The 18,213-nt window shown below is 46.6% G+C and overlaps 1 protein-coding gene across 3 annotated transcripts in view; it reads right to left on the bottom strand.

Annotated features, from left to right (window-relative positions):
• Positions 1-18,213, bottom strand: part of E2F3 (E2F transcription factor 3) — an 85,914-nt gene that overhangs the window by 66,855 nt on the left and 846 nt on the right. The window contains exon 1 of one of the 3 annotated variants that reach the window (XM_044927657.2): positions 17,364-17,690. The exons of the other annotated variants lie outside the window; for them this stretch is intronic. Within the exon in view, the coding sequence (XP_044783592.1) occupies positions 17,364-17,381 (18 nt within the window). The 5' untranslated portion in view covers positions 17,382-17,690. Of the gene's footprint in view, positions 1-17,363; positions 17,691-18,213 lie in introns of those variants that run through there. 3 annotated transcript variants of the gene reach the window in all.

Genomic DNA, 18,213 nt, shown 5'->3' with positions numbered 1-18,213 from the left:
TGATAAAGGATTCAAAGAAGCAACTCACAGAAATACATTGGGCAGAGATGCTTAAATTGACTAATTCCTCTCTCTTTCATCATCTGTAAAATCACAACAATAATCATAGCACATTCACAGGGATGTCGAACTTTAAATTAGTAAATTTCATCTAAAGTGCTTAAAACAATCCTGTCACATAAAACATCCAACAAATATTATTAACCAGCAGCAGTAATAATAGCAGCAGTGGCGGTGATGACAGTCGTATAATTAAAGAAACACAAAACAAGAATCGGGAGACAGTATCTAGCATTTCTAGCAAAATCATCATGAGCAAAACTGCAAAACAACTAACATGATCTCATATTGTCAAGAGTATGAGAAAAGAAGCATTCTCCATACTGGTGAGAGGAAGAAGAGTTGCTTTGGCTTTTAATGGGTGACAATTTGGCCCTATCTATCCAGCATTTGGGGTTTCCAGGTAGCTCAGTGGTAAAGAATCCACCTGCCAACGCAGGAGACATAAGTTCAATCCCTGGGTCAAGAAGATCCCCTGGAGAAGGAAATGGCAACCCCTTCCCGTATTCTTCCCTAGAAAAATCTCATGGACAGAGGAGCCCAGCAGGCTATAGTCCATGAGGGTGCACAAGAGCCGGACGTGGCTTAGTGACTAAACAACAACCATCCAGCATTTTACTATAAGTGCCCTGTGACAGAAATTCAATATATGTATAGAAATCTACATATGCAATATAATATGAATATGCATTAATAGATATGAATGTATCTACATATTCAATATAATATATACAATACAATCTACAAATTCAATATATGTATAGAAGTCTACATATAAGATCTTTGAATGGAGTGTAATCTATAAAAAATTCAAATCACTATGTTGTATACCTGAATATAATATTCTAAATCAACTATACCTGAATTAAAAAATTTTTAAAGAAATCTAACCTTCAGAAATACATGTACGCACAAAAACATATGTACAAGGATATTCAGTGTACAACTGTTTATAAAATTAGGAATAGCAATCAAAAGGAAGAGTTAACTACATTCTGGCATATCCCATATAATGGGCAGCAGTTCCCTGGTGGCTCAACTGGTAAAGAATCTGCCTACAATGCGAGAGACCTGGGTTCAATCCCTGGGTTGGGAAGATCCCCTGGAGAAGGAAAACGGCTACCCACTCCAGTATTCTGGCCTGGAGAATTCCAAGGACTGTATAGTCCATGGTGTTGCAAAGAGTCGGACACAACTGAGTGACTGTCACATACAAGGGGTAATGGACATTAAGATGGAAATGCATCTAATACCTGTTAAGTACAAACTGCAAGCTGCAATTTGCATCTGCATATAACATATATATTTGCAAGTGGATATAAAAGGGACAAACCAAGCTGTGGTAGTCACCTCTGGAAAGTGAAGCAGGACTAGGAGGGAGTGGAGAGGATATTTCAAATTTTACTTCACTGACTTAGACCATCGTTGATTTCTTTAAATAACAAACCTGGACTAAAAACAAGTATTTTCCCTTAAAAAAGGCAACAAAGTCAGTGTTATCCTAACAGACACCACTGGACGCCCGAGTAAATGACAGTGTCCATTATGTTCTTCCAGCAGAAGGCAGGACTCCTGACCCTGCAGGTGAGCTCCAGAGGGGAGCCAGCACAGTGGGAAGATGCTAACAGGATGAGTCAAACCCCGTATTCTGACTCAGCTAATAACCTTCTGATTGCAAACCCAAGGCAATACCAATTTCTGCAACTGTCCACTTGGCAGTTATGTTTCTCAGAGTAAATTAGTAAGTTTGCATTCCAGTTCATCAACCTCCAGAACTCTGATTTACACCAAGTAGTCCCCAGGGCAATAAATAAATAAAGTCCTTAATCGTGCCAAGTTGGGGTCTATGTCTAGTCTGATTGAGTGCACTTCTCCAAGGTGCAAAGAGCCGGAGATTTAGCTGACTTCAAAGGGGCAGCCCACAAGCTGACCACTGTAACATTATTCTATTACAGCAAAACTCCAGCACTCAGTAACCTGTTACTGTCAAATGTGATGATGCTTGTTTAGACCCATCTAAAAAATATTTATGAAACTCAACTATGCAGCCAGCATGGCTCTAGTCTTTTACTTCTAGTCTAGATACTTCTTTGACTCTGCACGGCACAGGGGAAGCCCACACCCTGGTTTCCAGACCTGGTTTTGGAAAGGGCAGTGGGCACCACGTCATAACAGACCTTCAGAGGGGTGGCACGGCAGGGCCACACCTTGGCCACCCTTAACCATATACAGGAGTGAACGCTGAAAGTCAAGGACTGAGAAAAGCTGATCCTTATTCTCGAGCGAGGCAGGAAGCAAGAAATGAGTACTGCTCGCCTTACTTTCCCAACCTCTATAATACAATCAACCACAAATGGCAAACTGAAAGACATCATTGTAACCAGAAGCTGTTTTGGCTGAAGGTGGGCAGATGGAAGTGGGGGGAGGAAAAGCCTAACGATGGCCAGAGAGGCACTTGTAGAAGTGGACACAACCCTTTATCAAAAGGAACCATCAGTCCATCTCAAACACGCCTTTTAACATAATCAACATAATAGTAATTAATTAGCATTTGTAAACTGAAGATGGCTCTTACATTAACAGATTCCATATAAGCAGAACCAGGTTTGGGTTAGTGCAGAAGTAAAGAATTTCTGTTAATCTGATTAGGCCTTTAAAAAAATAAAAATCCATCTTTGGGACTTCCCTGGCAGTACACTGGTTAAGATGCCATGCTTCCAATGCAGAAGGTGCATGTTCAAACCCTGGTCAGGGAACTAAGATCCCACATGTCTTTCAGACAAAGAAAAAAAAAAAATCCATTTTCATGGGAAAAAAAAAAAAAGAGAGAGAGAAAAATCAGGTAACGTACTTCTTTTAAGTCTCTAAAGTTTATTTAATTACATACATATTTAATACAAGTTTTAACAGATCAAAACTTCTGATTCCATGATTTGGGTTATAATTTATATGATGGTTATTCATACTCATTCAAACTGTCTATAGTCAAAAGCTTTTCACATAAATAACTGTGGTATCTATTTAATGCCTTTATTGGTTTTCATAATGAGTTGGGAACAGGGGCGGGAATTTATCAAGTGGCTGGACACTCTGTGCCCAGCTCCAGGCTGGACGCTGGCCCAGGGTCTCTCGTTTCATTTACTCCTCATGGTATCTTTAAATACCCAAATTACCAGACGAGTACGGAGAGCTACCATTTCATCTTCAGGGAAGCCTGGTCCATCTAGCTGGCTTATGATGTGAGGGTTTTTTTGTTTTTTTTTTTTTTTACTGGTGCTAGATAGAAAAGAATGGGATTCCCTGGTGGCTCAGGTGGTAGATACCTGCAGTGCAGGAGACCTGGGTTCGATCCCTGGGTTGGGAAGAAAATTACAACCCACTCCAGTATTCTTTCCTGGAAAACCCCGTGGACAGAGGAACCTGGTGGACTACAGCCCAGAGGGTCGCAAAGAGTCAAGACACGACTGAGCGACTTCATTTTCACTTTCACTTTCAGATAGATAAGAGGATGATTAAAAGAGAAGACATTAAAAGAAGGAGCATAACTGTCAAACACACACATCACAAGCTTCTGGAGAAAAGGGAAGGAAGCAGTTTTCCCATTCACAGGATGCTGAAAAGCCCAAAGAAGGCTAAGAATGTCTGTGACTGAGTTCTGCGCTGTGGCTTGCAGGATCCTCCTGTTTCAAGGAGGGAGGCCAGGCCCGGAAGAGATCAAAGCACGCTGCCAGTTTTGAACTGTCTTGATACATCTAAGACTGTCTTTCATAAGCTCTGCTGTTTTTGGAAATGTACTATATGGGGCAGGGCTTCCCTGGTGGCTCCGACAGTAAAGAATCTGCCTCTAATGCGGGAGACCCAGGTATGGTCCCTGGGTCAGGAAGGTCCCCTGGAGAAGGCAATGGCAACCCACTCCAGTATTCTTGCCTAGAGAATTCCATGGACAGAGGAGCCTGGCGGGCTACAATCCATGGTGTCGCTAGGAGTTGGACATGACTGAATGATTCACACACACATTTTATGGGCAACTCCCTCTCTGATGGCAGCACATAACACAGCCCAACTCAGACCTTGGTTTCCCCTAGTCCTTTTTGTTGAGAGGCATCTTTCCCCAAACCGTGCCTCTCGACCTGGGCTGGGGGTACCTGTCAAACCCCAAGCTGCTGGCCACACCTAGAATTTCTGAGTCAGTAGGTCTAGGGTATAAATCCAAAATTTGCATTTCTAACAGCCTGAGTGCTGTTGCTGATCTAGAACCACTGATTTAAGAAACAACGTTGTAAAAAAAAAAAAAACAGAACAGGATCCATCTAACACAGGAACGCGTGCTCTGGGACAACCCAGAGGGATGGGGTGGGGAGAGAGGTGGAAGGAGGGGTGTCAGGCTGGAGGGGGAGGGGCACACATGTGCACCCGTGGCTGATTCATGTTGATGCATGGCAAAAACCACCACAATATTGTAAAGTAATTATCCTCCAATTAAAAAAAAAAAAAAAAAGGAACAGTAGGAGGTTGGGGGGAGGTGGCTATTTTGCCAAAATGTGGCAAAATTTTCATCAATCGTGATCCAAACCACATGAAGGCAGGGGATTTTTGTGCCTGCCCTGCTGCATCCCAGAACTTAGAATGGGGGCTGACATATATACTCAGTGCCCCAAACATACCTGCTAAGTAAGTCAAATGGATCAGTTTGCCCCGTGGTGGAAACTGGGGCTGGCACGGAGATGGAGGTGCGAGGAAAGTGCTTGTGGAAACACCAGCAACGAAGGGAATGGTTTTTAATAGCTGAACTGCCCTGAGAGGGAAGCTCAGCTGGACAGCAACGACTGCACCAGCAATAACGATACACATGATGACAACAAACATCTCGGAGTGTACGTGGCCAGCGCTGGGCACTCAATTTGTACAGTTACCTATGAGATGGAAACCTTGATTCTCCTCATTTAACAGGTGAGGAAACAGGTTGGAAAGTAAGTGATATGACCAAGTCCTTAGTCTATCAATGGAGAAGCTGGTCCCGAGCAGAAGGTCCCTGTTTTTTCAGAAAGTCTTTTCTTAATTACCCAGGTGAGTCAATGATAAATGCAAAACTTCTTTGGCCTTCTTGGAACTGCAGACTTTGATCTCTTCTTCTCCAGGTTAGGGAGGGGCTTCGAGTGGCCCATTCCTAGTACGCCTGCCCGATCATAAAACAGGCAGGGCTTTGCTGGCTACACAGAGCCGGTTTTTTCTGTATCATCTTTCAGTGGTGGACAGTGATCCCAGTGCTGGGGTTCCATGTGGTTCCATGTGGGGCTTGAGCATGCCCAAGTTAAAGAGCTAGTTCAGTGGTTCATCAATAGGCCCGGGGAAGGGGCCAGGGAGAGGTGCGGGCGGGTTTTGCCCTCAAGGGACAATGGACAATGTCCAGAGATATTTTGCTTCTCATAACTGGAAGGTGCTACAGGTATCTAGTGGGCAGAGGCCAGTGACGCTTCTCAACACCCCACGGTGCATGGGACCACCTGCCCACCATGAGGAGGAGTCTGGCCAAAGTGTCAACGGTGCCGAAACGCTGCTCCAGTTTTGAACCTCCAAAATCCTTATCCGTTCTCGCCCCCAGGTTGGATGCCTAAGAAACTTCATCCATACTCTCTTAGGGCCCTCACCATCTTTTCTCTCATCTTAGTTACTGAAAAACTCCTTTCATCTCCCCTAGATCAAATTGCCAACATCCACTGGATCATCGGAAAAGCAAGACAGTTCCAGAAAAACATCTACTTCTGCTTTATTGACTATGCCAAAGCCTTTGACTGTGTGGATCACAATAAACTGTGGAAAATTCTGAAAGAGACGGGAATACCAGACCACCTGACCTGCCTCTTGAGAAACCTGTATGCAGGTCAGGAAGCAACCGTTAGAACTAGACATGGAACAACAGACTGGTTCCAAATAGGAAAAGGAGTACGTCAAGGCTGTATATTGTCACCCTGCTTATTTAACTTCTATGCAGAGTACATCATGAGAAACGCTGGGCTGGAGGAAGCACAAGCTGGAATCAAGAATGCAGGGAGAAATATCAATAACCTCAGATATGCAGATGACACCACCCTTATGGCAGAAAGTGAAGAGGAACTAAAGAGCCTCTTGATGAAAGTGAAAAGAGGAGAGTAAAAAAATTGGCTTAAAGCTCAACATTCAGAAAACTAAGACCATGGCATCCAGTCCCATCACTTCATGGGAAATAGATGGAGAAACAGTGGAAACAGTGTCAGACTTCATTTTTCTGGGCTCCAAAATCACTGCAGATGGTGACTGCAGCCATGAAATTAAAAGATGCTTTCTCCTTGGAAGGAAAGTTATAACCAACCTAGACAGCATATTAAAAAGCAGAGATATTACTTTGTCAACAAAGGTCCATCTAGTGAAGGCTATGGTTTTTCCAGTGGTCATGTATGGATGTGAGAGTTGGACTATAAAGAAAGCTGAGTGCTGAAGAATTGACGCTTTTGAACTGTGGTGTTGGAGAAGACTCCTGAGAGTCCCTTGGACTGCAAGGAGATCCGACCAGTCTATCTTCAAGGAGATCAGTCTTGGGTGTTCATTGGTTTTGAAGCTGAAACTCCAATACTTTGGCCACCTGATGCAAACAGTTGACTCATTTGACAAGACCCTGATGCTGGGAAAGATTGAGGGCAGGAGGAGAAGGGGACGACAGAGGATGAGATGGTTGGAGGGCGTCACGGACTCAACGGACATGGGTTTGGGTGGACTCCGGGAGTTGGTGATGGACAGGGAGGCCTGGCATGCTGTGGTTCATGGGGTAGCAAAGAGTCGGACATGACTGAGCAACTGAACTGATCTCCTGATGAACCTGAAGGCAAGAGTATCTTAGTCACTGGAACACCCAGAATACTGGGAACCAGTCAGCTCAGTGCTCAGGATCTGTCCTGTAGTTTGTTTTCCCTCCAATGGTTAAAAACACTGAGAATTCAGATGTAATCAATTCTCAAGAGCTCCTACCATGGAGGAGGGGAGGTGGGGTGTATACACTAAGTTAGGAATGCCCAGTACACTTCCTATAAACATAGCTCATTGAATCCTTTCAATTACGGAAGGAGACAGGAACACTATTTTTGGTAGTTACAGCTCATAGATGGAATTTGTGAAGTATCACAGGCTGGTAAGTGACAGGGCCCATTTCTGGAGCCAGATCGCCAAGCCCTCTGCTCCTTCCGTACCCCACAACCAATGCCATGGGTCCCGAGTTGAAAACCTCCCTCCTAAAGACCAGTTCCAGGATTAGAGTGTCTGCGATGCTGGCAAGGAAAACAGGAATAGAAAAGGTTGAAAACTTTACCACATTATTAGTGGAATCATCACAAGTTTGGGTATCCACCACACCAACAAAAATCGGTCAATTCAAGGGTTATTGCAAATAGGCTTAAACACAAGTTACATATTTAAAAATCAATAACAAAGAATTTACATGGCTCTTTCATTTTTAAACTTTAATATGCTAGGGCTTAAGAAAATAAATCCAAGATTTTTTTTTTTTAATAAAATCAGAGAGCCTAGGAAATCATGGTCAAAAAAGCCATCTTAGTTCAAGACATAATTATGTGACCTTTCTCTATGCACAGCTCTCTCCAGCTGGCTCGTCTTTGCTCTGAGAGGTTGCAAACTGTGGGCTTTCTCAAAGCAGCCAGGAGCCAGGCCCAGACCTGGGAAAGCGTGTCATAAATAACAACTGATGGCTCGTCTCTGGGAGCCCTGACAGTATTGATCCTCCCCCCGCCCAAATCAACCTGATGAATCTGTCTCGTTTTCATATTATAAAGGGAGAAGTGAAAATGAAAGGTTTTTGCAGCACCACATTTTTTTTTTTTTTTAAGCTAGGGAGATCGTTTTTGGCTGGCTGTTGTTCATCAAGCCTTCCCCTCTAACCTCTGTGCCAAAGCCATATTTCTAGTGCTGGGTCCCAGCCTCTTAGAAAGTTGGGTGGCCCCTGGCATCCCTCACAGCCAACACATTCCAAACTCATCATTCCCTCCACGTGGTACAAACCCTGATGGAGGAAAAATTCAGTCCATTCTTTCAGCCCCATAAGCTAACCATGTGGGGAGCCAAGGCCATCTATTTCTTCTCTCTTCCATCTTGCCTTTCACACCATCCCTGATGCTGTCCTGCTTCTAGATTCATCGACACTGTAGCACCCATGCTCTAAAGGGTATGCCCCACTTCTCTTTCCAGGGGGAGTTCTGGCTTTTTGTCCACATGGTAACCTGTTCCAGGCAGGCCCAGACCCAACAGAATGGAAAGCTTTCCTACTATCAGCCAAAGCAAATCCCTCAAGGGCAGGGTGTCCAGTGAATTGCCCTGGTTCCCAGTGGTGCTGTGCCAGGCAGCAGTGCTCCCTTGGACCCCCTAAGATTCTCAGCCTTTCGGGAAGTCCTTGTTTTACCTCCTTTGGGTTTTGGGTCACATTTCTTTGGATGGTTTGCCTTTGGCAATGAGCTAGAAATCCAGAAGTTGGGACAAGGGTAGGTATGGGATACCGGTGCACCTTACCCACGTTTCTGGGATCTGTGAGGAAGGACTTGGGATGAATGGAATGTGCGCTGATTCTGTACGCAGCTCCTGATTCTGCAGGTCACTCCAGCTGCAAGAACCTTTGCTTGTGCTCAACCACCTGCAGCAGTGTTTCCCAAATGTTCCAGAAGGCCAGGGCACTTCTCTGACTGAGGGTAGAGAAAGTGCCTGGAAATCTGCATCTGGAACACATGCTGCAGGCAATTCTTATTCTCGAGTAGCTCGGAAAAAAAACATTGGATCTCTTCTTTTTGACAGGTATCTGGGGTCCATACTATAGAATTATTACCATAACAGAGACCATAGAGGATAAAGACCAGGAACAAGCAGAGACCTTGGAGCCAATTTCACCTGCCTCACTCCTCAGTGGAGCCCTGAGCTAGCCTCTTAACCCCTCACTGTCTGCTTCTTCCTGTGAAGAATAAACATGATAATGACACCCACTTCACAGGTTATACGGATAATGTGCTAATGCACGTAGAGCACTTAGTTTAGTGGCCTCCACGCGCGGGCACTTGATAAACATTAGCTATTATTATCCCATAGACCAGAGACTGCTGAGAGGCAGAGCTAAAGCCAGATCTGGCCTAGAGACCTATTTTGTTTGGCTTGCACATTTTCCTTTTTAATTGAGCCAACATTTAAAAACTGGTAGATTCCTGGCCATTTTAAGACACTTGAAGACCTGGCAACCAACGCGGCCTGCTTTCCCCTCTGGCAACCATCACCTGGGGCGGGGTCCCTTGGCACTCTTCAGAAAGGGCATTTCTTCTCTGTTCAAGACCAACCCCCATGCCACTTATTCTCACCTTCCCATTCCCCACTGGTGGCTCAGACAGTAAAGAATCTGCCTGCAATGTGGGAGCCCTGAGTTTGATCCCTGGGTCGGGAAGATCCCCTGGAGAAGTGAATAGCTACCCACTCCAGTATTCTTGCCTGGAGAATCCCATGGCAGTGGAGCCTGGTGGGCTATGGTCTGTGGGGTCACAAAGAGTCAGACACTACTGAGGGATTAACACTTTCACTTTCCCATACCCTCGGCCCTTGCAGGAAGGCAATCTCTATTCTAGACCAGTCATCCCAATGTATCCAGTGTTAGGTCTGAATATTTCCGTTATGGATGCCAGTCTAGCTGGTCTCCTTATGCCTACTTCCCACTTCCCTATTTGGCTTCAAGATGTCTTCCCAGCCATGATCAGCCTCCCCAGCCCTCCCTGTCCACCTAGTCCAGAGGTTCCAACTGAATGCACATTAAAATGACCTGGGACACTTTCAAAATCTCATGTCTAGATGGGGGTATTTCTCCAAAGTGCTCAGGTGATCCAAAAGTACACCTGCACGTGCTCTAAGGTTGGTGACCACGGGAGCCACGGCCTCCCCATTCTGCCAGCCCGGCAGGCACGTCCTGTCGACACTGTACATCCGAGGACGAGATGAGTCGTGTTGTCCTCCCGACTCCTGTTCAGTCTTGCCTGCAACTCAGCTTGTGTTTAAAGCCTGGCTCCCCAAACAGACTGTAAACTCAAAGAGTGGGTGGATCGCACACCTCATACTTCTTTTGCGTCCTCGACAGGAAGACTGGGGTGTCAAGCACACTATGGCTGCCTGATGAAAAGGTCTCTTCTCAAATAATTGAGCATCCACGATGAAGAAGCCATGGCAAGGGCAACATGAAGACAAACCACAGGCTGGTTTTCTTGAAGCTTGTGGGTTTCGAGGAAGAGCGAGTCAAGGGCACCACTGATGGGGATGGAAGGTGAACTAAAATGTGCTACAGGAAGGAAGGAAGCAGGAACTCAAGGAAGGGGAGGGGACCCAAGGCCCCGGGAATCAGGGGAGGCCCTGTGCAGGACGTGTCCTTGATAGGCCACTGGGAAGGGCCGAGAGGAACGAGCAAATACATGCATGAGAGAGAAAGCTCCTGGCGAGCCGTGGTCCACGGGGTCACAGAGTTGGACATGAATGAGTGACTGAACAACAAAGGAGAGCAGCAGCACCTTAAACACTGCACCCGCCTGCATCCCAGCTGGGAAGAAGAACGGGAAGGGCAAGATTTCCCGGGACCTCAAACGGTAGGGAGGAGGTTGTAATTAATTTGATGTCACTCTAGCATCCTTCTATAAACGCCAGGCAGAGGGAGAGGTGAGGGGTAAGTGGGAGGAACAGGCAAACACACCAAACCACCAGGCGCTGCCAGCCGGGGTTGAGAAAGGGAGAGCGGGGCCCAGAGGCAGAGCCCCTCCCCCACACCGATGTGGGGCCTCCCCATCCTGCCAGGGCCCAGAGACCTCAGACATCCTGATCTCCACCATTCTGTCTTAAGCCCTCGTTTACTGTACAGAAGTGACATCACGTTAATAGTTGCAACTTTCGTAGCACAGATCATTACAGAAATAAAATTTCTAGTCATGAAACTATCACTACTGAGAGGGCTATTATAATAAAGAGCTTATTTTTCTGCTCTTTCTCCCAAGTCCACGCACAATTTATAAAGACATACAAAAATCCTGAAGAATATGTTTAGGAGAACCCGCCTCGCGGTTCACTGTTCCCCCCCATCACCGTCATTTTTAGAGGCATCACTGGGTTTGGATGAACACTGGGGCTGGTTCTGAAAATAAAACCACCGGAGGAAGGGCCCGAGAGACAGCCCTAAACAGAAAAAGCAATTCCATCAGGAATCCACTGAATCCTTCCCATGGGCCAGGCACTGGTCTAGACACCTTACGACATGAACTCATTTAATCTTCCCAATCCCATGAAGTAGGTAGGATGATGCCCCCATTTTACAGGGGAGGAAATGAAGATGCAGAGGTTAAGCGGATTTGCCCAGTGACACAGTTGGTGAGAGAATAAGAACCCAGACACTGGCTTCACGCTCCATCGTCTGAATCATCTAGTTTACTTTGCCCTTTAGGTGGAGGGCATGGGTTCGGTACATAGAAGCTTTCACCTCTCCTAAGGGCCACCAAACCCAGAAAGGCTCAGAATGGATGGGGCCACAGGGTGGCTGCTCGGGTTCTATTTCCGGAGCCTCAAAGCATCAGACACAGAAAAGGGGCCAGGGAGGGGTGAAGTCTACAGGCTCTGAGTGGACCTCCCGTGACCCCCAGTGTCCAGAGCTGCAACATTCAGGATCATGAAAACCAGAGCTCAGAGAAGCCCTTCTCAGCAGTCAGGCTGGAGGAGCCAACGGGATCTCCTGGGTAGCCAGGCACGAGCTGGCTGGGAGCACCAAGGGTGGTTGGCTCCCCCGCTTCCTAAGATGGACTCCATCCTCCATAGAGTCCTTCAGGGGAAATCCGCTTCACTGTTGGCCACAGGTCTCACCACCAGTTGCCCTGATCGGGCCTGTACCTGCAGGAAGCACCTTTCCGGTCTGCGGATTATAGACCAGCCATATCCCCGCCTCCTAGTCAGTGGACTACCGCCACACTGGATTATGTTTCACTTTTGGGCTTCAGGGCTTGAAGTGATTCTATTTTTAGGCTTTCTCAATTTCAAGAGTTAAAAGAAGAGGTTTTAAGGAAATTAGTTCTGGCTTTTAGGGGATGAGGACTTCCTCTGAAAGAGTTAAACTGACCGGCCATTCTGTTTAGCCAGCAATCTTCAAAGACGGCAGGGCACCTGGTCTAAGGTCACTAGGCAAGGGCCCCTGACCTCTAAAAAGCACAGCAGTCACCCAGGATGTGGACGGCCCAGACAGACCTCCAACACCAGAGCTACGGCGTACCCCTCTCCCAAAGACGATGGCAAAAATCCTTCCAGGTTCTATTCTCAGTGAAGTGTATGTTTCACTTGCCGAGCACCGGAAGTGTCATATCCACAGACGTCTGCAAATAACACAGAAAGCTTTAAACATGCTACTATCACGTTTCTATGAGTCAGTCATTCCTTCTGTTTTTTGTTTCTTTTTAATTCCCTTTCACTGAACATCTAAAGGAGCTTCGCTTATTTTGTATCTTTGAGAATGAGCTGTTACTCTAAAGCCAACTGTTCAAAGGACACTTTTGTATGTGTCTATTTTCAAAAAGTGTAACCATTCCTGAAGGCAATCTAAAATATATTCTACTCAACCCAATTTTCCCATACAGGGCACATGGGACACAGTTAACGTTCTCTTGGCGAATGAGGCTTCTAAGAATTCAAGTCTCCGGTTTCAGCTCTGGCTTTGTCGCTAGTTAGCTTGTGACCTTGGGTAAGTAACTCAACTGCACTGGGTCTTAATTTCCTCACCTGTGAAATGAAGGGCATTGGGTCACATGATGATTCTTGCTTTTACAGCTCTCACGTGTTATGATTCAAAGACCATCAAGAATATCAATTATCAGCTGTGCTAACTGTAAGACTTGTTATAAGAATGTTGCTGGGACACTAGAAATGGCCCCAGACAGTTGGGCTAAAGTAATAGAAAGCAGACCGAAGTCAATTACTTTTATTCTTCCTACCTCCTCCGAAGTCCTCTCTATTCCATCAGCTGTCTGTTCTCTTAACCTCCGCTGATGTAAACCTAAGCAGTGGTCTGTTTCACTCAGGTTCTCCAGCAAAGCAAGGTACACAGGCTTTGTGATTACAACCTGGTGACCAGGGGGTTTACCTCTTTGACCCGGGAGCTTGGGCACCCCTACTGTAGATGACTGTAGCCGCCACAGCAACAAGCCTGATCCCCAGTTAAGGTTGGAGGCAACCTGAGAATACATCCTTGTAACCCACACATTCTTTGCGTTCTAAAAATGCATTGCTTTGGGGGAAGAGCGTTTGAAGCAAAAGTGACAACAGAAAATAAACCAATTTCCCTTTTACTGATGCAGAAGCTGTGTGTATGATCCCTCTATATTATCCCCACCGTCACCTTTGTGGATTCCTTGACCCCATCCCAGTTGCTGCTTTTTTGTCTCTTCTGCTGTACAACTTGTCCTTGGGTAAGATACATTTTCCAAGTCACTCTTGGAAGCCAAAGAGGGGGTCAGGGTAGGAGGAAGAAGATACCATTGGTGGTTTCCTATACTCACTGCTTTCCCAGTTAGCTGGCCTTCTTAGTCCCCTGAAAAATGATTAGTAAAAAAAAAAAGCTTCTTAGCCATTGTAAATACAGTACTCGAAACACTATTTTTAAGCTGCTAACAAGCATGAAAAATATGCATTAAACCACATGCTTAGTACCTCAAAGAATTCAGGGAAGTTCCTCTATTTAAAAACTAAAATGAAACAGAGCGTCTGATAAGAATTGCAAGCTACCTTCTCTGCCACACACTATTTGCGGTGGAGGGACATGATTTAGTGAGCACAGGCGGTGGCTGATTTTTCACTCATCCTAGTTTAAAATTTTAGTAGAAAGCAGATGGTTAAAAAAGAAATGGGGGTTGGTCAGCCTAGGAAAGTGGATGAAAACTGGACATACAAATGGAATATATGTAACTCATGTCAAATTAGAAAAGCCGCCAGAAAATCAACTATGAATATTTGAAGCCTTGCCAAATGGGTCCAGATCCTTTGGAGGGAGGCTAAAGGTATGGATGGTGTATCGCTGGGAATGGCAATAAAAGACAACTATGCATTATACCTGTAAGAAATGAGAATAAAAGCCACTTTTCTCTACAACCTTTCAATCTCCAGGTGCTGTTATTTATTCATGTCTAAGCTTAGAGTATTATTTTCTGTTTTCAAGTTAGCTTTTACACAACACAACATTAATCACAGAATCGACTCTTCCAAGTATTACACAAGGTGACGATTTATAGAAAAACAGAAAAAAAAAAAAATCCTTTCCTGGTCGCAAGCTTGGGTTCCTTAGCTCACAGAGCCACATTTAAGAGTGCTTTGTTTCAGAGGATGATTCGAGTGGCACCATGGGTACTGATTATAGTAGAGCTATTTGTACTGCCCGAGTCTGGGCACTGCATTATATTAAAACTTCCATTTTGGGGTATGTAGTGACTAAAAATTCTCTCCTAGCTTAAACTTGGCACTAACCATCTATCTCAGCAGAAGCAAGATTATTGAGTACAGAACCACAGGAACCCAGCATTTTTCTTCTTTTATACTCATACAGGAAAAAAAAGAAAAGACTCAGCTGTAGCACCTATGGTTTCTCCATTCTTACACGGAAATTTCAAGCATTGTGGGTTCCTTCCCAAAGTCTAATCAGCGGGTTGCTCTGGCTGGATCGAATTAAATCAGATGTGACAGGTCATTGTCGCTTGCATTAATCGATCCCAAACTTTCTAGAAGTGGGATGAACTCATTCAGCTGCTTTTTAGCAGAGGCAGAAAATGATGAAGCCCCTTCTGTTCTAGAAAACAGTGCTTGTTGACTCTGGTTTCCCTAGATCCGTTCTGTGTCCAACAGCTCATCATCTGAAACTGCGTTTACCTGGTGCATGTCTATGCCATGGCAATGATGAAGAGCTCAGTTCTACAAAAGCTGCAGAGCACAGGCTGCACCCAAGGATGGTAGGTCCCCAGGATCAAGGGAAGAGCAAGGCCAGAAAGTGAGGGTGAGTTGATCTACATTTGTCACAACTCAAGCCACAAGCTCATGCTGGGGTAGTACATCACCGCCATCTCTAACACAGGCCTGTCCTAGTGATGTGTTCTTATTTTATCCATTCTTGAAGATTACCGTGACATATGGATTTAAAAACTCAATTAGGTATAGTTATGTATCACTTTAGAAAGTTTTAGCCATTTTACTCATACATGTCAACAAAGAGACAGTGTGCACATGTTCTTACATTATTTCTCTAAGTTAAAAAAAAATAACATTTCTGGATATCCATTTTATTAGGCATCTACTATTTGCCTGGTTCAGTGCTAAGTGTTTTACTTGCACTGTCATATTTAACCCTAAAAAAACTTTCATGTTCATATTTCTTATTGCCCCTTTTTTTACAGTAGTGTTGGTGAGAGAGATTGTTATTTGCCTAAGATCTGATGACTTGTAAATGACACAGGCAATTGCAGCAGTAAGGTGGTACTAAATGTGTGTGTGTGTATATATATATATATAAAATATATATACAAATAATAGATACACACATATATATGGATTTTTTCCACATTAAAAAAAAAGGTGAAGAGTATGCTCTTAGTTTTAAATTCCAAAGACAGAACATGGAAATCAGAACCAGGTAGGTCTGCAACTCTGGCAACCTCAACAGGATTTCTCAACCTGTTTTGGATGGAAAGTGTTTAAATGATCTCTTTGCTCAGCCAATCACTTAGCGCTCCCCATGCTGTCTCTCCTGCTTAGGGAAAGAATATCAACAAAAGTTCAAGACTTAAATAGAGGGCTAATACAATTTTGATAAGAAAAAAAAAAAAAAGAAACCAAACTTTATATACAGTTTTCGTATCTTTAGAATAATCATCTCATGAAAAGGAGGATAAAGTTTTGAAATAGCTTGGAAGGTGGTGAGGGTAATTTTCTATACTTAAATACAATGAACTACAGAGAAGTTTGGCTACACAGTTTCAAAGACTCGGCCCAAGTGGGCTAAAATTCAAAAGTTAAAAAAAAAAAAAAACAAAAAAAAAACTGGTGATCTTGCAATTTCCCATGATCAAAACTACCCTCCCATAAATATGAATCAAATCCCAGAAGTATGTCAATAGCTGGTTGTTTCAGATTAGGTTTATGATATAGGAGCAGAACTGAGTAGGGGGCATATATACTTGAAATATATCCAAGCCTGTTTAGGTAAAGTCAGTAATAGTATTTAATGCCAGTAAAAGCGTGGCATATTTCTGTGACTGAGAATCCGGCACAGTGGGTACTGTATGTGTGAGCAGGTCCTATACTCTTTTCCCCCCTGCTGGCAGACCCTAGTCACTAAACGCGATGAGAGCTCCTTTGACTGAGAAGGTATCACACATCCCTTGCAAGTATCTCCGGGGCTGAAAAGCACTAAAGACCCAACTCGAGGAGAAATTGAGAAAAGTCAGGAAATAAAATATTTCATTCTTCCCAGACCCATCTCTTGCCCCCGAAGTGCTGCCTGGGTGCTGCCGCTCTTAAAGACCTCTGCAGGAATCTCGAGTCTCCCCAAATTTCAGCCCATTCGGAGCCGAGACAAGGTGAGGTCAACGTTGGGTACGACCAACCCACCATTTATCAAAACTGGGTCTGGTTCGTTTCTAGCCTCGTGGGGGCCAAGCCTCACCACGAGGGAGAAGACTGGAGGCATGGAGGAAGGGAATGCAGGAGAGAAAAGGAGAAAGGGGGAAGACCTCCCGGCCACACTTCTTTCTAGTATCAACAAAAAAAGAAGCCGCATACTGACCTAAATCATCTCTCAAAGGCGCTTTATAAATTACAGGGACAAAGGGAGGGGGTGGCGGGTGGCCTGGGAATCCTACAGACACCCTACCCTCTGACCCGCCCCCCTCCCCCTCCAGCACAAGGGAAGGAAGACAGAAAACAGAGCTCAACTCGGCCATCGGCGAGAAGCCCCCCTCCGATCGCCCATCCCTCGGCCCCCCTAGGAAAAAATCCACGTAAACGCCATACCCACCCCCTGGGGCGGACACTCCTGCCCCCTGGGTTCCTAGAACCGGAGGCCGGGGCATTTACTTAGTTACATTTTTCTTGCTTACTCATTTCCCTCGAGCACCCAACCCCCCGTTCCCACTCCAAAACCCCGCTCAACCGCCTACCCTCACGGCTCCAGCCCCCCAGCAGAATCCTGTGCCCCCGCGGCGGCGGCGGCCCCCCGAGCCGTCCCGGTCACTAACCTGCTGCTGTAAGGGCATTTCCGAAACCAGCCTGGCTCCGGGGGGGAGGTGGGGGGTGCCGGCTGGAGAGGGGGCCCGGAGGGCCGAGCGGACCGGCGGCGCCGGGCGAGGGCGGGCGCCCGTGGAGGGGGGGGGGGGTGCCGGGGAGAGGAGAGGGAGGGTGGCCGCGCCGGGGGCGGGTGCGAGGGCGCCGGGACGGTCCCAGGCCAGGGAGCCGGCGAGCAGGAGGAAGTGGGTGCCCCCTCTCCCCCTCCAGCGCCCCCTCCCGCCGCCGCCGCCTCCTCCCCAGTCACAGGCGCGTCCTCCGCGCACGTGTGCGAAACGTCACCGGCGGGTCCCGGGGAGAGGGACAGACCCAGGCGGCGGGACGGGAACACGGCTGCCCCCGCCCTCCGTCGCCGGGGGGCGGAGAGGGGGACAGGGCGGGGGGAAGGAAGGGGCAAGGGGAGAGGCGGGTCAAGGGCAGGCCCGGGGCCCGGCGAGCAAGGCCCGGGCGCTCGGGCCACGCGGGCGCCGCCGCGGCCACCGCCGGGATGCGCCCAGGCCGGGGCCGCCAGCCCGCGAGCCCCTCACCCCCTAGACAGCCCACGCCCGCGTCCGCACCCGGCTCCGTGCTCCACCGCCCGCCTCGACTCCCCCCAGCCCCTTTGTTGCCGGGAGTTAACACATCCCCAAATGTGTCAAAGCGCAACCTGGCAGAGCCCCTGCACTCCGAGCACGCCTTAGGGACCCCCGGCTGCCAATGGGCCTCGGAGGCCAGAAGGGGGGGCCATCACCCCCAGGGCTCCCACCCCGGTTTCCACCCCCCGGAGTCTCCCACTCCCCAGTTCCCTACTCCCTCCTCCACCCC

The sequence above is a fragment of the Bubalus bubalis genome, chromosome 2 (genome assembly GCF_019923935.1).
Source record: "Bubalus bubalis isolate 160015118507 breed Murrah chromosome 2, NDDB_SH_1, whole genome shotgun sequence".
In the NCBI taxonomy this organism is placed as follows: Eukaryota; Metazoa; Chordata; class Mammalia; order Artiodactyla; family Bovidae; genus Bubalus; species Bubalus bubalis.
This window is presented reverse-complemented; position numbering and strand designations above follow the sequence as displayed.